This window comes from Gopherus flavomarginatus, chromosome 19 (assembly GCF_025201925.1).
Source record: "Gopherus flavomarginatus isolate rGopFla2 chromosome 19, rGopFla2.mat.asm, whole genome shotgun sequence".
Classification (NCBI taxonomy): domain Eukaryota; kingdom Metazoa; phylum Chordata; order Testudines; family Testudinidae; genus Gopherus; species Gopherus flavomarginatus.
In genome coordinates this window covers 24191899-24215051 of record NC_066635.1, presented here as the reverse complement: position 1 = coordinate 24215051, position 23153 = coordinate 24191899, and the positions used below count along the sequence as shown (strand labels likewise).

Here is a 23153-nt window from a genome sequence, read left to right as displayed (position 1 = left end):
TCCAAGGGCTCTCCCACAGTGCCCCAGCCACAGCAAAAGGGCCTCTCTGACAAACTAACCTTCACTGCCAATGGTTAGACTGGCCACCTCCCTGTATTAGCTGCCCACCAGCATGCAGGTGGGCCTCTGTTACAGGCTCTCTAGAGATCAAATCACCTCTCCCAGGAAGACGCTGCCAAGCCACGCTAGGCCACAAGCCCCTTACACAGACATGGCTTATTGGGGAGGAAAGATAGATTAATAAAAAACGAACCGTATGAAAGCAACTCTAGCAACTCATCATGTTGGAAATACAACTGTCCCCTACCACCACCTCTGTCAGCGACCAGGTTTGCCAGAAGAGTTGCTGCAAAAGACAGTGGAGAAGCAGCCCGAACAGCCTCCAACGTGACACAAGAACAGAGATGATGATATTCTACTAACACCACAGAGAATCCATTTTACTAAACTGAAGAGTCGGACAACCTTCCAAGTGTCCTTCAGGGCTCCAGTCAGTCAGCCCAACCAGTTCATCCTGGGCAAGTTATGTTTGTTAAACTGACCATAAACCTGTCAGCAGAGACCAGACAGGCGGAGACGTAAGTTCGTCTGTCCATTCCCTAGAGCCCCTCTTGCCGAGGGGGGTTCATGGATTGGACTCAGGCACTGTTCGGCAAACCAACTCCGCAGCAGTGTCATAATTAGACCGACGATTTTACCCTGCCTGGGAACTTAACCGTAAGAAGTGAGTAAACATTCATCAGCTGTCACCGCGACCTCTAACAATAAATGAAGATGGGAAACAGTGCAAAAGGAAGACAGAAAAATGGAATTAGTCTAAACCAAAAGGCCTCCAAACTGAAGGACTGTGTGAAAATCATGCCTGGTAAACAAGAACCGCGTAAGAGCAGAAGTCAATGAACCAAAATTGCTGAATTGGAAAGTAGGTCTTACTGGTAGACAAATAATGAGGAAATGGACTATTCCACCCATCCCTGCCTTTCTCTGGGGGGAAAGCTGGCTACCACTAAACTGACTGGCTGAAAGGCAAGAGACAGAGGAGTAAGCTCCACCATTATGGCAGCCACCCTCAGTCTCTCCTGAGACCCGAAACCTTCTTCAGCCTAATCCTGACCAGATGGGGCCAGAAATGGACCCAATGACAGCATCACCTCCCCAGCTCTGGCTATATCCCTACCACCCACTGGGAGGTGAGACTGTCTCCCCCGTACACCCAATAAATGTGCCCTTTACTTTCCCGCGTTATTTCTTCTCGTTCCTATCCCTCTCCTTTTTCCTTCTGCCTAACAGGAGCCTGGCTCATCCGGCCACGCCCGTAGTATCTTGCGACATTGCTGTGAGCCTGTGGCCAGCAGCAGCTAAAAGCCGTGCGCTAGCCAGCCTGATGCTGGTACAAGTTGCCAGGTCTCGGGACGGTTGGTCAGACTGTGTGTTGGGCCCGCGTTTTCCAGCAGCGAGGTTTCAAGGAAAAGTCAGCCCCAGAGCCAGAAGCTGCACTCTCTCTCTTTGCTGGGTATGGGCATTTGTTTTGTTCTGCTTTTTAGGAACTGGGATCAGACTAACAGACTGTCCGATGAGGGGTTTTTCCTTCTATTCTCCAGCTAAAGGAAAAAGGATGTTACAACAGTCTTGTTTCACATCTTATGTTTCAAAGGCTTTAACGATTTTTCCTTCTTTTCTGCATCTCTAACAGGAGGCCATGTGTTTGCCATGGCACTAAGCAGGCCACTGTCTCTTTACAGCAAATCCAAACTTGTTTTAACGTTATTTATCAATGGACAGTGTCAGGGTCCCGTGACCACCGCTCCCCTTGGGCCCATGTTTTCCACTAATACAACAGTGGCCCCAGTCAGTCAGTCTCTGGAGCATTTAGGCATTTTTCACATTCCCAGCCTGTGGCCTGGAATCATGGCAGAATAGCAGCAAAATCAACTCCCTTGGATTTTGTCTATGCTTGGCACTAGCCACAATTGAGCCACTGGTAGCCAGCTTCTGGCAGGGCTCCTCCAGCGCAAGCCGTGACTTTCCTCGTCACATTTGGAGTTTGCACCATGGCAGCTACAACAGCCACCAACAACGGATGATCCCCCAAGACAGACAAAGCCTTAAACCGTCACTTGGAAAAGGTGAAATGCCACAATGCTACAGAAGGGAACTAACTGCACCCTGCCTAGATACACATCAGCCCCTGCATCCTGTGTATCCACCAGTCTGCACTATTTCCAGCATGCCTGAGCACAGCAGGGCGAGGGTGTCCCCCACAGGCATGGACACCGTTCTAGGCAGGCAGCATGGGAAGGGCAGTGCCCTCCTGACTCCTTGGCCAACCCAGGCTATGTTCCCAGCGTGGGTGTTGGCCCTAGATTTACAGAGGGACATTTCTTCCCCTCCAGCTGCACTTGTAATTAACTGCAATCTGAAATTAGCTTTGCCCTCTCCCCGGTAATCCCAAATTAATCAGGCTCTAAGGTTTTCCTCTGGTCGTGAGTGTGGCTGTAAGAGCAAGTGACAAATCCTGCTAATAGCAAAGCAAATGCTACACTCGCCTTCTGTTTAATCCACTTGGAGCAATGCCAGAGGTGAGCTCCTGGAGGAGACACACCCCTGCATTCTCCACACAGGCAGCTCTTGACAGGTCTGGTGCAGGGAAAGGCAATGGAACTTGCGGGAGGTCACATTAAGAGGACACAATACACCCAGGATAGCTTGGACAGCATCTTCCCCCCCATTAAGCTTATTAGGTGTAGGGAAACATTGAAAACACAGGCCAGCTGGCTTTCCTGGCTTCCTGCACACATCAGCAGACAGGAGCTTCTGTGAATTGGAAGCAAGTGTTCCTCTGCCACAGGGTTCACCAAATGTTGTACACAGCACCTCTCACCACAGCCAGTCAGCTGCCCTGCGACATCTAAAAGGCTAGTCCCTTGCGAGCTAGATTTACCAGTGTCCCCTTTGGGAGCGGACACCTTCTTCCACTCGCTTGTGGTTCCATAACAAGGCTCCCGCAGTGCACTCGTGGACGGCTCAGCACTAAGCCGGTTTTTAACGTCAGCGGGTATTACTGTGGTAACCAGCCTGGACGCTGGAGAGAGCAGCTGTTCCTCTTACATAAAACCACAGCATTTTAGACACAGTTCTGCCGGCTCCACCCCCGAGCTGCCAGCTCCACCAAGCCAGCCCCTTCCTGGGGGCATTTCAGCGACAGTCCAAAGGGCACTCAAGAGGGAGGGCTTGGAAGAGCAGCACCATGCATCCTGCATTCAGAGTCACGTTTTTCCCAACCCAGGGGCTAGGGATTCTGAGTTCAAAACACCAGAAAACAGCAGCTGGGAGAAGTCCTGGAGCCTGCTTCCCGCCCCCAGCATCACAGGGCATTAACCCTCAGGGCCCCGGAGAATTGCCTCTTCCAGTCTTTGTCATGGCTGGCAAATTTCACAAGTGCTTCAGGAAACCTGGCGAGTCTCTGCACAAAGCAGAGTGGCCAGGGGGAGGAGATAAACACGCGGAGAAGAAGAAAGGGCATTGCTGGTAATGAGATCACAGAATTCCAAACATGTCGCCTAGTCTCTAAAGCAGCATCTCAGCACCTAAGCCAGCCTAGCCCATGCTGGGCCTGCGACCATTAGAACTGGGTTAGCAGAAGACTTCTTAGCCTTCCTCTGCCATAATCGGGATCCCTCAGCACAGCAGACTAGCGAATCTCCACAGGGCACAATGGAAAGCCCATTCTTGGAGCTGATTAACCCAGGCTATTCACTCTGGTAACGACTCTGTCCCAGGCAAAAGGCTGATGCTCATTCACAGCAATAGAAAGCAGCCTCTGAAGTTCCCCAGATGAGGAGGCACTTCAATTGTCAAAGGGTTTGATTTATAAAAAGCCAGTGCAGCCTCTTGCTATAGCCAGGGGTCCCCATCCCCATGCCCCTGAACTGGACTGTCTGCACTAGGACCAGCGCACCTTGGGCCTCACCACTGCCGAGGAACAACGAGAAGAAACTAAACTGTGGAAAGCCCGAGGTACATTTGTAGCAGCGTGTGCTGCGATGAGTCAGATCCCGGGGACACAACACCACAGACAGAGCTTCACCAGCCCAATGGCCAGCCCAGCTCCACCAGCTGACTCAACAGAGCGCAAAGCATCTCCAACAGTGACACGTTGGGGGAAGGACGGAAGGGATGAGAGCACGAGCCACTGCAGCGCCAGGGAAGAGTGGCTGGATCTTGTCCCACAGCCTGGAAGGGAAAAAGCCCCAAGTAACCGTACTGCTGCAATACCAAGGTTTTCCAGCAGCAAGAAGGGTCTTTGCACATTTCCTCCCAGGGCTGAGCTGGTGTAACATGCGAAGAGCAGGGAGAAGGGTTGGCGAAACACCAACTCTGTTTCAAATGCTGCCCATTTCCTGGGTTTGGGATTTTCTAAGCCTTACACTAAAACCGTGGTAGGAGAGTTCACTTGGTATCTAGAGTCATCTCTGGACTGGGACAAGCACCTAAAGCAACAAGGCTGGTCCACAGGGCCTCGGGGAGCTTAACTTGGGAACACCTAGGACAGAAAACAACTGTGCACACTTGCATTTCACACTTACCCTCACAGTGCCAGGGGAGGTTTCCCTGCCAAACCGGCTCACCTCAAGCACCCTCTGCAACCCGTCGGCAGGAACGGGCTGAGACTGGAGGAGCTGTCAGCCTCCCTCCCACAGTCCGTGCTCCTTCCCATCCCTGCAACACCTTGCACAAGGAGAGACGGGACTGCAAGAATGGTTGGATGTCTTCAGCATCTGTTGGTGCCCGTTCGCTGAGTGCCATGTATAATTTGACATATTCTGTGGATTTCAATTATTTACGCAGTAGGAATGAAAAAGGAGCCTTCAGCCGCTAAGGTGAATGGTGTCCAAGAGAGGAATGGGCACTGAAAAGCCCATCCTTCTGCACTTCCAGGGGGCAAGGGACGGGTACCGTAGGCAGGACCAACGCACCAGGACCTGGCGCTGACCCTGTGCATCTCTTGAGCAAAATGAGCTCCATCAACTGTGCATGGGGGGGATGGGCTGTGTTTGCAAAACCACTACATTCCACATGTGCCTTCACTGCAGCCCCCACCCTGCAAAGACACTGCTCAGCATGCTCCTTAGGGGCCCGTGGCAAGGCCTGGGACCAGCCAGCTACGATACTAGTCCCACATCAGATCTAATGGAGCATTCACACACACTGGGGTCATTCTGCACAGCCCAGTGACAAAGAAACAAGGCCCTGGGAAGGAGTGAGGGTGGGCTCCTGCCAGGCACAGAACACCTCTAGAGCCAGCCTGCCCCAGGGACGGGACTGATCCTGCAGCAGCTGGGCTCTTCCTCCCAAGTGGAGCATCCGTCACGCCATCTGCCCAGTCACAGCAGGACCCTGATGGGGAGCCGAACAAGGGAAGGGGAGTCACTCTCTCCGCTTGCCAGCAGTGCCTGCCTGTCTGCTCTGGAACATGCGGCTGGTAATTCAGGGTTGGGAAACCCCTGTGCTGTGAGGGGGCCGGGGGAAACAGACGGGCACAGGGCTAATACACCCTCTCTCCACACCTAGCCATGGTGTTGAGACAGGGAACGTGCACATGGCGCACAGAGCAGCAGGGTCCTGGCACATGGACACCGTGGGGATGGCAGGGGAATGTTCTCCCAAAGTAAAGCTCTCAAGGTCTCCCAGGGACCCGCTCAAGAAGTGTCAAGGGACAAGGCCACCAAAGGAGGCAACTAAATGGTTTGTTTCTGGAACTGCTGTCCCATAGTTAGAGAAGGTGGCTACAAGTGTGGGCTCATCATCCTGTTCCTAGCTTGATATGCAACCTTGGGCAACTAATTGAACCTTCCCAACACTGCACTAGGCTGCAAGATCTGGGAGAGAAGAATGCTTTACAAGCACCAATCCACAGTGGGAAGGATCATTTAGGTTAGTGTCAGACTGCAATATATATACATGTGTATTCCCTTAAAAACCCGACATGAGAGAGCATGCATGGACATGTCAACCACAGATACGCTCAGACACGGCTACCAAGCACCAGCACCAGTTACATGGCATGTCACAAAATATTTCAAATGCTTGTTTAAACACCGGCACACTTATCCGGAGCAACTGTACTGCTGTTTGCCAACCCACACAAACAACGTACTTCATCCTCTATGGCACAGATGTTCTAACCATGGGACACAAGAGCCGTGTCCTCTGTGCATAGCATGAGGCGGGAAAGTCACCTACAGCGCTCCGCCCAAGTATCTTAGCTGGGCACTGGGAGGAATCTTTCCCCTAGTGCCACAGACTGTTAACAGCCACTCCCCAGAGGAGCCTTGAGACCCCTAACGCTCCAGAGGATCTTGGCAGGGCCTCTCTTTGCCCCTACCCCTGCATACACCCCCCTGCACAGCCTCCCAAGCCCTATTCCCCAGAGCCACTGACATCACTCAGGTGCCGTTTTAGCGCCAGACTCTGCAGGGCTCCTGTTCCAAATGCCATCAGCCAGACACAAGGCTTAGCATGGAGTACCAGGAGTGACCCCCCCTTCTCCTGCCCCGTGGTCCCAAAGAGGTACAAGGCTTGGGAGCAGCACTGTCATGCGCTTTAGCAGGGGGCCTCTCTGGGGACGATAACTGGCCAGCAGACCAGGAACCCTGCTTCTGCAGAGCTTGGTGCTCAGCTAGCCACTGCCTTCTCTCTCTCTGCCACAAGAGCTGGCATCTACAATGTAAAGCGGCAGATTCCTGAAATTACAATTTACAACCGAGAATCAGTAGCAACATAGACATTATGAGAAAGGATTGTATTCATTTCTTGCAAAGAGAGTGATGCCCACCTGAGCTGGGAAACAGCAAATCTTTCCCTTGGGATCAGCCTCCAGCAATGCCATCCTGAGCCCTACTGTGTCCCCCCATTCTGGGCACAGGTGTGGGGTGGCCTAGTCCTGCTCCTAGTGTGGTCTGCATTATAAAAGCACTCGCACATTGGCACTAGCTGTAGCTGGCCCAGTGAGGCAGTCAGCAGAGGCCAAGGAGACCGAACTCCCAAGTCCCATCACAACATGCTTGAGGCAGTGCGCTGATGGACAGCACAACAGCCTGTTCTTGGGAGAGAAAACATCAGTCAGCAGGGGTAAGAATTCAGTAACTTTCACCAGCTCTAATGGGGGGAGGGGTGCTTGCAACTCTGTTGCCACAGTTACTAGCATCTGAAGAGCTGGCTCGCCCTGGAACCCACAAGGTGCAAGGGGGAGACCTGGAAGCACTCCCCCTCTCCTCCGCAGAGGCCCTTGCTAGAGAGACCTGCAGCTCCATGGAGGAACAGAAACTGGGACAGCTGAGACTCCCTTCCACAGCCACAACCTGCCCCTCCTCTTGCAGCGGGGACCACCTGGGGCATGACAGCAAAGCCAGCTGGGCAAGACAGGAGTATTGAAGCACAGACTATTTATGACAGAACTATACAATGATTCAGCAGGCTCAGGAAACCCCACCTGAATCTATTTTAAGAGACAGTCCTGGCTCAGGAAACCATATTTCTGTTCTTCTTCGAGTGCTTGCTCATATCCATTCCAGTTAGGTGTGCGCGCGCCGCGTGCACGTTTGTCGGAGATTTTTACCCTAGCAACACTCGCGGGCCGGCAGGGCAACCCCTGCAGTGGCACCGCTATGGTGCCCGATATATACCCCTGCCGGCCCCACCGCTCCTCAGTTCCCTCTTACTGCTGGGACCTGAACCTTGTCTTGGCCAGGCTCATTGGGCCCCCCTTTGAGCCTTTAGCCACATGCTCGCTGCTGTACCTGTCCTGGAAGACAGCGTTCCTAGTTGCTGTCACCTCGGCGAGACGAGTCTCGGAACTTAGAGCTTTGACTGTGGATCCTCCATATACGGTGTTCCATAAGGACAAGGTACAGCTGCGACCACACCCGGCTTTCCTCCCTAAGGTCGTCTCCTCCTTTCGTGTCAATCAGGACATCTTCCTGCCAGTCTTCTTTCCAAAGCCGCACTCATCGCGACAGGAACAGCATCTGCATACTCTGGATGTCCGCAGGGCTCTTGCGTTTTACATCGAGAGGACCAGACCCTTCCGACGTTCACCTCAGCTATTTGTAGCGGTGGCAGAACGTATGAAGGGCATGGCAATCTCTTCCCAACGGATTGCTTCTTGGGTGACATCCTGCATTCGGACATGCTACGACTTGGCTCATGTTCCGACTGGCCATCTCACCACCCACTCTACTTGGGCTCAAGCCTCACCTGCCGCGTTCTTGGCCCATGTTCCCATACAGGAAATCTGCCGCGCGGCCACCTGATCTTCCGTCCACACCTTTGCATCGCACTACGCATTGGTCCAACAGTCCAGAGACGATGCCGTCTTCGGCTCCGCGGTCTTACATTCCGCAACGTCTCGCTCCAACCCCACCGCCTAGGTAAGGCTTGGGAATCACCTAACTGGAATGGATATGAGCAAGCACTCGAAGAAGAAAAGACGGTTACTCACCTTTGTAACTGTTGTTCTTCGAGATGTGTTGCTCACATCCATTCCACACCCGCCCTCCTTCCCCACTGTCGGAGTAGCCGGCAAGAAGGAACTGAAGGGTGGCCGGGTCGGCTGGGGTATATATCGGGCGCCATAGCGGCGCCACTCCAGGGGTTGCCCTGCCGGCCCACCGAGTGTTGCTGGGGTAAAAATCTCTGACGAACGTGCACGCAGCGCGCACAGCTAACCGGACTGGATATGAGCAACACATCTCGAAGAACAACAGTTACAAAGGTGAGTAACTGTCTTTTTCAGCTCCTGCTCCAGCCTGCCCCAAGCTGAGTGGAAGATGGGACAGCCACTCCAGCTGCCCCCACCATGGCCTATCATGCCTATGCTTTTCTGCCACTCTAGCCAGCTGCAGACGTGTCCCGAGCCCCAGACTAGCCAGGCCCCCGATTCCACAGCCAGGCATGCTGGTGAGAGGTCCCGCTGCCAGCAGCGCTCAGGGCACTCCGCTCACCCGTGGGCCTCTCGCAAACACAGAAAGCAGCACTGAGCTTCAGACCAGTGTGTCTGGGTGCCGAGCTAGGGAGCATGCAGCACAAAGCCACCAGCTCAAGCTGTCCCACAGTCTGTCCACTGGGGCAGACGCACATTGTTGTCCTGCTGGAGCTGTCCTCCTCTGACAACACTAAGAGGCCGAAGGACCAGGGCCCTAGTGAATTCGGAGACCTAGCTGGCCCTGCGTTTTCAGCCTACATTAGTCAGTGCCCACCTCTTCTCGAGCAGGCGCTGTCCTGCATAGCCCCGTAGTCCTCAGACGGCCCACGCAGCCTGTGGGCTGCGCCAGGCGCTGGCAGTAAATAACCACAGGTGGGGCTGCACCTTGGGGAGGGGCGGCAGAGGATTGATATGGAGCTAGAGAACAGACATGCAATCCAAGGGTCTCATAACCCCCCCCGCCCCCAGCCTCCACCCGACCACAAATGGGCAAAGCAGGGGCTAAACCCAGGGAAGATGATGAGCCAATACTGAGATCACCCCCCACCCCGGCAGATCTCAAAGTGAAGGGCCAGGCCCCAGCTGCTGAGACTTTAGGGAACAAGGGGTCACTGGAGCCTGAGCAGAGAGACAGCACTGACTCCAGCCAGATAGGGAGCGGCAGTGGGACAGGAGCTGTGTATAAGTGCTGTACCCCTGGGCCACAGACAGCCCACTGTGGGGTGGGCTCACCTCCCCCTTGGAGGGGTTGGGACCCCACAAGGGGAGGGAAGAGGCATGCCAAAGCCCTATGGGGGAAGGGAAGATGGGGGGCCGAGGCCCCATCCAAGGGCAGGCTGGGACCCCACGGTGGGAAGGAAGGGAAGGAAAGATGAGGGGCTGGGGCCCCTCTCCAAGCACAGGCTGGGACCCCACGGGGGGAGGGAAGATGGGGGGGCCGGGGCCCCTCTCCAAGCACAGGCTGGTACCCCACGGGGGGAGGGAAGATGGGGGGCCGGGGCCCCTCTCCAAGCACAGGCTGGGACCCCACAGGGGGAGGGAAGAGGAGGGGGGCCGGGGCCCCTCTCCAAGCACAGGCTGGGACCCCACGGGGGGAGGGAAGAGGAGGGGGGCCGGGGCCCCTCTCCAAGCACAGGCTGGGACCCCACGGGGGGAGGGAAGAGGAGGGGGGCCGGGGCCCCTCTCCAAGCACAGGCTGGGACCCCACGGGGGGAGGGAAGAGGAGGGGTGCCGGGGCCCCTCTCCAAGCACAGGCTGGAATCCCACAGGAGAAGGGAAGATAGGGGGGCCGTGGTCCCTCTCTAAGCATAGGCTGGTACCCCACGGGGGGAGGGAAGATGGGGGGGCCGGGGCCCCTCTCCAAGCACAGGCTGGTACCCCACGGGGGGAGGGAAGATGGGGGGGCCGGGGCCCCTCTCCAAGCACAGGCTGGTACCCCACGGGGGGAGGGAAGATGGGGGGGCCAGGGCCCCTCTCCAAGCACAGGCTGGGACCCCACGGGGGGAGGGAAGATGGGGGGGCCGGGGCCCCTCTCCAAGCACAGGCTGGTACCCCACGGGGGAGGGAAGATGAGGGGTGCCGGGGCCCCTCTCCAAGCACAGGCTGAAGCCCCGGGGGGGAGGGAAGATGGGGGGGCCAGGGCCCCTCTCCAAGCACAGGCTGAAGCCCCGGGGGGAGGGAAGATGGGGGGCCGGGCCCCACGGGGGGAGGGAAGATGGGGGGGCCAGGGCCCCTCTCCAAGCACAGGCTGGTACCCCACGGGGGGAGGGAAGATGGGGGGCCGGGCCCCACGGCAGGACACGGGCCCTCTCTCCCGGGCCAGGCCCGCGCTCACCGCCCGTGATTTTCTGCAGCCCCAGCACGTCCTCGGGCCCGATGAGCGGCTTCCGCAGCAGCTGCTCCTCGGGGCCCGCGGCCGCCGCGCCGCCGCCCTGCTTCACCCTCATGGCCGCGGCCCCGCCGCTGCCCCGCCGGCCGGAGCGGGTGTGTGCGCGGAGAGCGGGCTCGCTCGGCGCCTTTACCGGCAAAGCCCCGGCCCGGCCGCCTGGCTCCGCCCAGGGACAGGCCCCAGCGGGGCGGGGTCGGGCCGTGGGAGCCGCCGGCTCCTCCCGCACGGCGCGGGGAAGGGTCCCTGGGCGCCCCTCGGAGCCCCGCTGCAGGGCTGGGAACCGCCGCCAAGCGCCCAGCCAGCCCCGGGACCCGCCGTCCCACCCCCGCAGCGCTGCACCCTCGCCCCGCAGCTGTAGGGCTGGTTGACCCTCCGCCTCCCTCCCGGCCAGGGTCTGACCCTCCCCTTCCCCTGCGGCCCTGGCGAGCAGCGGGAACATCCCAGCAGCGCGGCGGTGAGGAGCGCACAGACCTGCCGCTTTTCTGTCTGTCTGCCATCAAACCCCTGAGAAACCAGCTACTACACCCCTGACCACCCCTTACCTGGCACCCAGGGCAGGAAACACACAGTGCTCCCCGCCTTAGAGTGCAACCTTCCCAAAGCCAGCCCGCAAGTCCCATCTCTTATAGGGCAGAAACATCACATTGGGCCTCATAGGAGGCGTTCTTAGAGAAGAGAGCCTGCAAATCAGTATTGTGCAAAGCATGCCTTTCACAGGGGGAGGTTTGATAGGCCTCCTCCAGCTCACAGCCACCCTCCATACAGCACCAAGCATTCCTAGAGCAAAGCAGCAGCACCTTCTCCTGTAACCTCAAATGTTCAGAGGCCTGTGAATCAGCTGCAGAAACAAGACAAAGGCTACAGCTTGCAGTCAGGGCCTGAGATCTCCGTCTCCCACATCTTTTAGTTTAAGCAATGTGGAGTTGATGGAATTTTTAATAGAAGCACAAGAAGAGTTTCTTTATTTCTCAAAAATAGCTTTGTTTAGATCCACACGCATGCTGGCCCACTCCTAATTTGAACTTGGACACAGCATAAACTGAAAGCAGAACTTGCATTCCCCAGGAATAATCAAGGTGGATACGTCATGTCAGTCCAGACTAGCAGAAGATGCAAGTTTTAAAGAATAAAATAGAGGTAGTTGCAGGTTAGATATTTCACAGTACACACAAACACACTGACTCCCTTACCAGTTCAGCTAGCCCTGCACTGGACCAGCCTGGGGTTAAATACTGCAGCTGCAGGGACTGTGTAGGCCACACAGCATCATGCGGCACTTGCTCAGGGTCTGCACTGAAGTGAGGGGTACATGGCATTGGCTCCTCATTTTCAACGGCTAAATTGTATTAAGAAGCTAGAAGTCTGTTAAAATACTGCCACTGGGTCAGCCCAGGCGAGAGGAGTTGCTCAGTTCTAGACTAACCCCCAACACTTCAGACGAACGGAAATACATCGAATTGCTGCTGATCCAATTCACCCTATCCTCTCCCAGCCTTCCCCATTATTGAAATAGAGGTGGGGGTGGCTTTTGGCAACACGGCTTCTCAAAGTAACAATGTCTGAGCCTGGAACATAGACATATGAAAACTCACTGTGCCTAGGACATTCAGTCCCCGTCCGGAGGGACCAGTAAGCGGTGCAGAATGTCAAGGTATGTTAGCAAAACTGGGTGAGGGGACCAGAATGAAACAGTAGAGGGTGGATTGAGGTGGAGGGTAGTGGAGTAACGGGCAGGGCAGTAGGAGCTCCTGCCCCTGGCTGAAGCCCCAGTGCCCCTCATTACACCTTACTACAGTTATACTCAACAGGGGCAGTTCAGGTGTCTACACTGCCCACATTACAGCAACCCTGGCAGCGCAGTACACAGGCAGTGCAGTCATACTTTATCACCAGGGGAGAGCTCTCCTGGCAATAAAAAATAACCACGGTGAAGGAGCAGCTCCCAGCAATAAAGCACTGTGTCCATACTGGTGCTTTTCAGCACTAAAACTTGTTGCTCAGGGGGGTGTTTTTTCACACCCCTGAATGACTAAAGTTTTAGCACTAAAGGGGCAATGTAGACACAGCTTTAGATAAGTAACAGCCTAGACTGCTCTGATCCAACAGCAATGTTTTGAGAAACCTTACCTGCTGTAGCTGCCATTTTCAGGGTAAACTTGCTGGATAAGGGAAGCAGACCAGGATGGTTATTACAGTCAGACCATAGGAGGAAAGGATTTCATGTTACAAACCAAACCAAATCAGACTCTCTAGTCTAGAGCACTGCTTGGTGCCTTGGAAGTGTCTACGGCGACTGCCCGTTTAAAGGAAGCTTAGTTAGGGTGGAGAGCCTGCAGCCTGGGGCACAGAGAGAGGAAAGGCAAGGAAGGGGCTTGGGGACAAGGAGAGTGACACAGCTCGGACTATTAGTGCAGAGAGAATATAACCAAGACAGGCAGAAAGCTAAGCCTCACACGTGAAGCTTGAAAACCTGCCCGAGACCCTAGCAAGGAGGCAAACGGTCACGTTAGAGGTACTGAAGGGGGCTGTTACAGATAACAGGGCTCCTGGCAGAGGAGGGAGAGCCAGGCAGCAGTGACGTATTTAAGCAGAAGTGGGACGCTGACAGAATTTTATCAATGGACAGGGAGGTCATGGTCACACTTTGGAGGAACCAGGCACGCTTGGGGAGTCAAGGAGGAATCTAGTGCTGAGCATATTCCATCCCGGATTGGCTGTGATGGGGTTTGCCATTGCCTGGTGGAAATGTGGAGAACTGCACAGTCAGACCCCTACTGCCCCACAAGGCTCCTAGGCCTACTCAGCATGGGACCTGGTGCTCTGTGGTAGGTCAGGGACTGTCCTTTCACCCAGGGTTTTCTTGCCCACAGACCAGGCCCATCCTGTTGCAGGGTCCCTGGAACCACAGGCTGCAGCTCCTGAGATACAAGCAGTAGTGTAGAAACTCTCAGGCCCTGCTCTCATCTCCAGGGAAGCACTTCCCCACAGCCAGCCCAACGCTCAGCAAATGCTTTCCCTCCTGGCTCCACTGAGCTGGCACAGCATTGGACAGCTTCTAGCAGGGCCTAGCTTCCTGCAGCACCCTCTCCCACAGCACAGAGCAGCAAGCTCCTTCCCCTTCGGAAGGACGGACAGACATGCTGTGCAGAAGAGAGACTGGAGCGAGGCAGCTGGCCAGCGTGAGCAGCACAACACTCTCCACACTGATTTCCCAGAATCTAGCCCATCTGACGGGAAACCCTCCTAGGCCGACACACACAGGAGCGATCCCGCAGGACAGCAGCACTGGCTTGGGCCACCCTGAGAAGCTCCTAAGGGGCAGGATCTCCCCCAGGCCAAGCCGGCCAGGATGGCACAGGCTGCTTGAATTCCCAGGAAAGGCACGCTGCCCCTCAGCGGAGTCTGGCTTTTACTTTTATTGTTTTGTTCAGCATTCATCAGTGCATCACTCTCACTTCTGGCCCCGCCCAGTCCCCTGCAACACAAGGCCCCAGGCTCTCACCACAGAGACACACAGGCTGCCAGCCATGGCAGGAAGCTAAGAAACCAAAGAGCCACGTTCTATAGGTCCCTGAAGGATGAGCAGCACTCACCTGCTGCAGACGCTGCGAGGAAGCCCTGCCCCAGCACACAGGCAAAGGCTGGCCTGTATATGCCCTCTACGTCGGGGAAGGTGGCAGGGTCACACTTGTGGATCAACAGCTCACAAGGGAAGGGACCCGGGTCCAGTGCATGTAGGCGGGGCCCTGCCAATACCAAGGCTCTCAACCGGAATGAAAGGATGGTGCCCCACAGGTCTCACCCCTGCTAAGCTGGGCATGCCACACAAAGGCTGGGCTGGAAGGGTGCAATTCAGACTGCGAAAGCACTCAGAGGGGACAGAGACTCCAGAGCATCTCTCAGAAGCTAACACCAATCCCTCTGACTCAAAGGAGAGCCCCTTCATCCAGGCACCGTGGGCGGAGTGGAAGCTTGACTCATATCCAGGGAGCCCCAAAACTACCTCCTTTGCTGTCTGGCGGTGGGGCTGGCTGCAGCAACTAGAAAAAGCAGGATTGGCCCAAGCTCATCCACCTTGGGCCCAGCCTGCAGGGGCATTCTGTCAGCCAGCCAGTCACATGCAGCTGCAGCCACTCGGCACTCCCTGGGGGAGGTCTGTCCATGCCAGCTGACCGGCTTGTGGGGCTCTTCCTAAGGGGCTGTTTAATTGAGGTGTAGAAGTTGGGGCTTGGGCTGGAGCCAGCGCTCTGGTACCCCCACACCTTACAGGGTCGTAGAGCCTGGGCTCCAGCCCAAGCCCAAAGAGCCACACCACAATGAAACTGCCTCTTAGCCTGAGGTGGCTGGCACAGGCAAGCCACTGGTGCCAAGCTGCAGCACAGACCTCCCCTTTGGAGTCCCTGGTAACCCCCGAGGTGAAGCCAAGAGCACCATGCTGGGTCTAAGCCTTGGTTTCTGACCCAACACCCTATTTCTGCCAGACTTTCCACTCTTCCAGGATTCATAAAGAATCATCTGAGTCCAAGCCCTTTAACTGGGCCCTGACTGTTCCGACACAGACAGGCTGTCACGAGCTGGCTCCAAGCTCCCCTGCCCCATGGAGCAGCTGAAGGCAGGCTCAGTCAGTTTTCATGGGCTCCTTCTTGCTCTGTTTGGCTTCCCGGAGGATCTTCACCAGGGACAGCAGGATGGGCACCGCCATCGGCAGGAAGAGTGGGATGTAGATGGCAAATTTCTGGTCATCAGGGAAGTACAGGAGATGCAGCAGCGAAGGGTCAAAGAAGGCCCGCTCTGAGGAGGTGACTGCCTCTTTACTGGCCTGGAATGCTGAGCCCAGATGGCCAGAGGCCAGCTCCAGCAGAGCAGTCTGCGCTGATGCTACTGCATGGTATACCTGGATGGGACCACACAAAGAGTCAGTGCACAGCGGCTCCCTGTCTGGCCCAGGCAGGTCAAGGGAGCTCCAGGCACACATACTTGAGGCCCTAGGAGTGCCAGAAGTTGAGCAGATCCTGGATTGTCAAGTCTGGCTCTGCTCTAAGAAGTGACACTAACCTCTACATATCCCTTCTCAGCACCCTACAGCCAGGGGGCTCTGAGTGTCAAGCCACCTACTCTTACACCGTCACCAGACGCCCATTCAACCCCACTGCTTTTTACGCTCTCAGCTACACCTGTGCAGTCCCATTCTTGGCAGTGCCTTGCACACGGAGTAACCGGGGCAAGATGTGGGACTGCAACAGGAACTTAGCGAACAGCTGCATTGACGCCGCACAGAAAGGAAGGGCTGAAATCCACTCGCTGCCCCAGAGCTGCATTGGCTCCAGGGTTATGACACGTACACCCAGGGAGTGGATCTGGCACTTGTACACACACTTTGCAGTGCAAACTTTCACTCGACGGCACCAAGGGGTCTCAGCCTAGCAGAGAGGGGGAATGGGAAGATTCAGACCGTCTCTCTCCAGTGAGGCTGAGACCGTTTCTATTAATTATAGGTCCAGGGCATAAGGGGGCAGTGATCCTGCAGAGGCAGAGTTCTCAGCCCAGGAGAGGGTGCCCTTGTGTCCTCTAACTGACTCAAGCAGCCAGGCCTGGTCCAGCGCTCCAGGATAAGGGCAACAATTTTCAGAAAGCTTCCCCATCCTCAAGAGGGGAAATTAATAGATAAGTCTGAGCAGACAAGTCTCCAGCAGCAGCAACTCATGGGGCTCCTATGTGACGCTGGCAGCCCCCAACTTGTCACAGGGACCCTCCCACAACCCACCCACCTCAGAAGCAACATCATCCTTGATGACGATGTTCCCGATCTTGTCTAGCAGCTGGGCCAGGGAGGTGAGGGTGGTGGACACTGTGGCGATATTCTCCACTGTTCGGGTCCACAGCAGGCGGTCCAGCTCCCAGTCCGTCAGCCCATTGTTCCCAGGGCTCTCCAGCAGGAACTCCTCTGGGAGCGGCACCTGGGAGATCCCAAACAACAACCTGGGGGGGAGAAGGGGTAGATCAGGTCTGTGCTGGCAAGGGAGATCACTGGCCAATCTTCCCTATGCTCACCCCCCCGCAGCAGAGACATGGAGTGGGCACGTGGCAGAAATGTTCTCGTCTGCCTTTCCTACAGCAAGTTCAGCCCTGGCACAAGGTACAGGTCTGAGTCCTGCTGCCCAGGGGGACGCTCTGTGGTCACTGGGCCTTGGTCCAAGACCCACCAACGCTACTGAACAGCTGTCAAACAGGACAACTCCAGCTGCCACCACCCTAGGCCAGACTGAGGCAGCAGCTAAGGGGAGACAGGAGCCACATGCCACTGCCGACCCCTTAAGCCAGCCAGTGACCTGGGAGAAGTCTGTCCTCACATTGCCAGAGAGTCTAGGAAAAGCACAGAACCAGCCTCAGGCTGCCAGGGAAGGGGTAGCCAGAGAGGCAGCGTCTCTGCCCTGGCACACACCTCCCAGGGCAGGCACAGTCTGCACTCAGCCTCACACTGCTCTGGTGGAACTGAACGCAATGAATGCAGAGAATGGAAGGGCTGGAGCAGGGCAGAGGAGAGGGGAGAGCAGCGTCCTCACCGAAGCTGGGCCAGGAACACCTCCATCACTCGCACCATGTCCACATCCACCCGAAGCGGGAGAGGGGCCTTGTCAGGAGCTGGGTGGTCGATGTTGTACACCTGCCAAGAGAGTGTGTCCAGGGCAGGCCTGACGCAGACCATGCCTCACCACACAGAGGCTCCCCGGTCCCTGTTCTCCAGTCAGCCCACAGCTCTGGGCTACCCCACAGTGCTGAGCACTGCTGCCTTATTCAGGGAACGGCCAGGGGGCTCAGGCCCAGGCCAGCCTGGCCTCCCATTTCTGAGAGTGGCTGAGACCAGCCACATCACAGGAAGGGGCAAGAAACCGACACCAAGTGGAAAAAGCCTGTAGAGTGCCGAGGGCATTGTTGGGGCCCTGGCAGGATGCTGTGGGGCTGGAGGAGCTAGACCAGGAGCTCTCAAGCACAGCACAGGGCTCCAGCTGGTCAGTCCCTGCCAGTCACAGTCCGCGGCACGGGGACTGCCTAGGCCCCGCAGGGGGAGCAGAGCGGTGCTTTCCACAGACAGGGCAGGGCCGTGCCAGGCCCCTCCTCCTTACCATGATCCCACCCCAGCGGGGGCTGTGGAAAGCGTTGGTTCCCACAGCGGCACCATCCTTGTCCTGGATGTAGAGAGGGGAATGGACACGCTCTGGCACATACAGCAGGAAGTTCAACACGGGGTAGAGCGACGTGGCGCTGGAACCTGCAGCAGGGCACAGTGAGCATCACGGCATTTCCAGGGCAAACATCAGCGAGCAACAGGGACTCTAGGAAACTGACTGCAGGAGTTCAGCATGGGGAATGTTACTGGGGCAGGGCGGGACCGGACCCTCTCCTCCCCTCGGCCAGGCTCAACCTGCTCCTGAGAAGGGGTCAGTGGCCTGGGGGTTACATCAGTACTTCAAAATCAGTCAGGTCAGGAACTGCACAAATTCACCTGGGTCTCAGCCCACGCCTCTCATGGGGAGCTGCCCTTCTAACTAGTTAGCAGTATGGGGGCACAGGGCTGGGCGCGAGGGCTCTCTGGGGCAGAGTCGGTGCTGTGTCTTCCAGCACAGGTCTCCGCCTTCACCCTCAGCAGCACTAACCTCTCAAAGCGGCCACAGCAAGGACGCAAGGTGGCACTTACCCAGCCTGGCTTCCACCGGGTTAATGACGTGGGGGAGACTGAGCGCACTTAGGATGAAGCTGGAGGAAGCCTTGTCAAAGCGGGGCGAGACCCCCAGGACGGCATAGTACAGGATCTGAGGGGATCACCAAGGAGATGGATGTTGTGGGAAGAGCACCCTGTGGCCAGCCTGGGTGGGGCACCCTCCTACCACCCCTCTCACCTGGGAGTGCACCGAGAAGTTGGCCACCGAGCCCAGCTTGTCAAGGAAGGGCTGCACGTAGCTGTTGACAGCTGCCTCGATGTCCCAGTGCACGTCGTGGGACTTGGGGTCCGGGTTCAGTAAGCTGAAGGTGATCTCGTACCCTGGGAAGAGCAGAGAGCAGAGCCTGCCACCAACATCCCACTGCAAGGAGCTGCAGCAGCACATGCCAGGCCAGCATCTGCCAATGGCCCCAGATCCCCTGGGCAGGAGTGCAAGAGCAACGATCCCAGAGCAGAGCAGATGCCAAGTGGGCCAAAGAGAGACCAGAGCTATGCTCCAAGGAGTAACTGGGAGACCCAGCCTCCCGCTCCTGAGCTCAGGGGCTCCCGGGCAGTGGCATGGGGTTGCTAGAATGCACAGAGGACCCCATAGTGTTGGTTACTCAAACGGAGGGGGTGCCTGGGAATCCAAGGACGGGGAGAAGAATGTGGCCCAACTGGGTTCTGTGCTGTCTCCAGCCCTGCCCAAGGAAGACAGCGTGCTGCAGAGACCCATGGGAACAGCTCTCATGGCAGGCACCCCGCGCGTCCTACCCAGGCTGGATTTGAACGGGCGCCTCGTGTCCGTGCCGAGCTGGTCCATGGGGACACGATCAGACAAGGCAGTGGTGATGGAGTCGGTGGTGAAGGACATGGCCTGCACAATCTGCTGCACCCGGGCACTAATGGCAGCCAGGACATCCCCTGGGCCCTGCGTTCCCCTCATCACGGCGCTACGGTGCTTCCCAATGTACACACCAATGCCCTGTGGAGAAGGCAGGGCAGTGAGCCAGGACTCCAGGGAGGGGCAGAGAGCACACACCTCCCCTCTCCTGCGACCGGAGCGCTCCCAGGGCAGCATGCTCAGCCCCTGGCAGGAGTGCCCCAGACTGACCCCTTCTTGTGCCTGGATCCAGGATAACAGGGCTGGGAAGCTCCACAGATAGTGGCTTCAGGCAAAGAGAGTCTTGGATTGTTCTGCAGCCACCCCACTGAAGGGCAGGGGGGAGCTCACCAAATACACAGGACAGCCATGCCCCTTCCTGCCTATAGGGCATGCACCAAGCAACGTGGGAAGCGTCTCTTTCTGTAGAAGGGTGTCTCTTCCAGCAATGCCCCCTCCCCGTCAGATCGTCCACCTCCCAGGCCCTGCCAAGGCTCAGCCAAAGGACTCTGCCCTTTGTGCTATGCCTGGAAGAAAGAGCAACAGGGGAATAGAGCATCTTTCTGGGCAGGTCCCTGTCCAGTACAATCTCTCTGGGGAGCGTCTGCCTGCTCTCTTGCTCCAGGGACACAGCTCTCTCCTGGGAAGCAGCAGGCAGACCCAGGACACTCCAAGCCACACTCCTGGTCACAGAGTGAGGAGGTGGGGCACTACCAGCAGAGGATGTTGTACCTGAGGCAGGAGAGGGGAGGTTTCTGGGATCACGTATACAGTCAGAGCGCCCAGCAAGTCCTCCTGCAGCAGGAGCAGCGCAGCGTCTGCCTCTGGGGAAGAGAAGGGAGTTAGTGTTGTTGGTGGCATCTCATGGGAGGATGAAGCAGGCATTACCAGCTGCCCAAAGGAAGTATTCCAGAGAGGGGAATCCCTCATCTCTATCCTAGCTCATCTCCAGCCGGGATCACCTGGCTCCCTCACAGCCCCCACTACAACACAAGTTTGTGTCCACAGTCACCACTAGGTCCAGGATCCTGGAACTCCCCCCTGCCCTGGAGCAGCCCATCCCCGTGCCCCAAGAGCTGCACGTGATAGTTAGCAGCAGCAGCAGCAGCAATCCCAAACAGCTCCCGGGGTGACGTGCACCCTGGGAATGCCGGCCCTTTGCTCACCACAACCAGTGGTGTTTCTGGGAGGTATAGCAACAAACTGGCACCCCAGCACCTGCATCCTAGTTGGGCTTAGAGCCCTCAGTTCAGCAGCTGCAGGGCATGGCCAGCTGCACGGCCGTCCCAGGAGAGCCAGGACTCCCTGCTCTTTGCGAGCTCTACCCCAGGGCAGCAGCCTAGCATGTCCTACAGAACCAGTGCGACCCTGTACCTTGCACAGTGGCCATGGCCAAGGCTGCCTGCTCTGTGGCGGTCGCACTCCGGTAAGTCATCTCATAGCAGGATGTAACGATTAGTTTTCCTGCGGGGAAGGAAGAGAGAGCAGGTGAGGCCAGCTGGCCCAACGTGCTGTGCTCTCCAGCACCAGGGCCCTGCTCTGGTAACCCCGATAAGGAACCAGGCCTAAAGGGATACAGCACCTTCTCCAAGCTCTGTGCATGCCATAAGCCTCCACTTCAGCCAGTGCTGGGCCCCAGCTCCCAGAGCTGAGCAAGGTCTCACGGCCCGGCTGGTCCGTCCCCATCCCCTAGTCCGTGTTCCCTAGGGTTTGCCCAGTGTGATGGGTCACGTGTCCCTGGGAAGATAACTTCAGCATGACCTACCTCACGGGCAGGGAGCTTCCTTTCCTTCACTTTACTCTGATTCTCGTTACCAGCCCCCCACCTTATGGTGTGGCCCCCCAGACACTCGGGAACATTGTGCTCCCAGCTACACTCAGCTTTCAGAGCCGTCCCTCCTCAGTGGCTCCCTCCAGCCTTGCTCCAACGCTGCAGGCTGGGGGCAGGGCGGGGAGCAGTCAGTGGCCCCTGCTCTTCACCCTCCACGCCTGAATCTCACCAGCCAGACCCTCTCTAGCCCAGGGCCTAATAACACTGGGGTCACAAGAGGCTCCTGCTTGGAGGAGAGCGGCTCCAGCCTTCCACTGCTTGACACGGGAAGTTCCTTACCTTGTTCCATTAGTGGCCACCCATGACTAATCTGTGGGGGACAGTCCCAGCCCCAGCGTGGGCCGAGCTCCTGCAGCTGGAGGGGAGAAATGGGGACACCACTTGCCAGTGGAGATAGTCCCTGCAGCGCCAAGAGATCTGGGGCTTGGTGGACGGGGCTGCTGGCCTCCATTGCACTAGCTCAAAGCCGTGAGCTCAGCAACGGCCAAGGGGAGAGGCAGGGACAGTGGGGAGACTCGCATGAGAGACTAAAGCAAACAAAGGGGTTATGGCCAAATCACAAGCCCCCCAGCAGTCAGAGGTTCTTACGATTTAACAGACTCTCCTCTTCCTGTGTGTCTGCTAAAGGGAGTCTCCTCTGCTGAGCTCCTGGCAGAGCCCCCTTGGCAAAGACCACTGAGACGGGCACAGTCAGCTGGAACTGAGCAAACAGCAGCATTACCAGGTCCCCTACCGCCATCCCAGCCTCCATCAACCCGCCGCACCTCCCCACAGCCATTCTGGGAGCCCCAGCACCACCCAGAGCCCTGGGGCACCTGAACCCTGGGAAGGGAGACCCCGGAATTGCTGCTGCCGCCAGCTGGAAACTCCTGGGTCTGCATCAAGAGTCTGCACCTAAAAGCGCTGACGGATGCAGGACATTCCGCCCTCCCCAAGGGGGAACGGCCGCCGTGGGGGCAGCAAACTCCGGCTGGGGCAGGAAGGGCCCTGGGCCCGGGGCCCGGAAGGTGGGGGGGCAGAGTGAGGCAGGAAAGGCCCCGGGGGGCGGGGGGGGGGGGCAGAGCGAAGCCAGCCCTGGCCTGGCTCTTCCCCCAGCACAGGGCACGCTGCGGGGGGGGGGGTGTCACTGACCCGCGGACCAGTCCTGAGGCCAGAGGCGGAGCAGGCTGCAGCCAGGCCTGGGTGGGTGGGAGCGAGGGGCCCCGCGCCCCCCCCCCCGCCCCCGGGCCCCGCGCCGCCCCTACCCGGAGCGAGCCCAGCGCGCTGATCCCCGCGTAGGGCAGCGAGGCCCGGGACGTCTCCGTCGTCTTCCACCAGAGCGGCAGCCCCAGCACCAGCGCGACGGCGGCGAAGGAGAGAGCAGCGCGCTTCCCCCGCTCCTTCTCTGCGGGCGGCAGGCACGGGGCCATGGGGGGGGGGTAACCCCCGCCCCCCCCATTCCCTCCTCCCCCGGCTCCTCCATTCCCTCCCCCCCCGGCTCCCGCCCCAACTCCCCCCCCGCCCCCCCCATTCCCTCCCCCCCCGGCTCCCGCCCCAACTCCCCCCCCCCGCTCCTCCATTCCCTCCCCCCCGGCTCCCGCCCCAACTCCCCCCCCGGCTCCTCCGCCTTCTCTGCGGGCGGGCGGCAGGCACGGGGCCATGGTACCCGCCGCTCCCCCCGCAGGACGCCTGGGTTCCGCTCCCCGCGGTCACGGGGCCCCATCACCTCCCGCCGCCGGCTCCGCACCTGCCGCGTCAGCCGCCATCCTCTCGTCCGACTGCTCTTCCCGGACCTCCAGGGGCGGGGCCTGCCCGCAGCCGGGGAAACCAGCCGGCAGCCAATTGGCGCAGGCCAAGGAACGGGAGAGGGCGTAGACCGACAGCAGCGCT

The 23153-nt window shown here is 57.9% G+C and overlaps 2 protein-coding genes across 6 annotated transcripts in view; both read right to left on the bottom strand.

Annotated features, from left to right (window-relative positions):
* Positions 1-11560, bottom strand: part of UNC119 (unc-119 lipid binding chaperone) — a 42949-nt gene extending 31389 nt beyond the window's left edge. The window contains exon 1 of one of the 3 annotated variants that reach the window (XM_050929090.1): positions 11414-11560. The gene's annotated coding sequence lies outside the window, so the exon portion shown is untranslated. Of the gene's footprint in view, positions 1-9257; positions 9273-11210; positions 11231-11413 lie in introns of those variants that run through there. The other 2 variants (XM_050929091.1, XM_050929089.1) reach the window with 2 other exon arrangements.
* Positions 11561-11820: 260 nt separating this feature from the next.
* Positions 11821-23153, bottom strand: PIGS (phosphatidylinositol glycan anchor biosynthesis class S). 3 transcript variants are annotated; one of them, XM_050929068.1, is made up of 12 exons: positions 23011-23153; positions 22529-22668; positions 21873-21984; positions 20828-20917; positions 20186-20277; positions 19345-19555; positions 18770-18912; positions 18568-18682; positions 17996-18141; positions 17435-17535; positions 16640-16850; positions 11821-15765 (listed from the first exon to the last, which is right to left on the bottom strand). In XM_050929068.1, the coding sequence occupies exons 1-12, from the start codon at positions 23027-23029 to the stop codon at positions 15490-15492; spliced, it is 1656 nt and encodes a 551-aa protein (XP_050785025.1). In that variant the 5' UTR covers positions 23030-23153; the 3' UTR covers positions 11821-15489. The 3 variants fall into 3 exon arrangements, with proteins under 3 accessions (XP_050785025.1, XP_050785027.1, XP_050785026.1); XM_050929070.1 differs by lacking the exon at positions 22529-22668 and having other exon boundaries at positions 23011-23145; XM_050929069.1 differs by lacking the exons at positions 22529-22668; positions 23011-23153 and adding an exon at positions 22416-22520.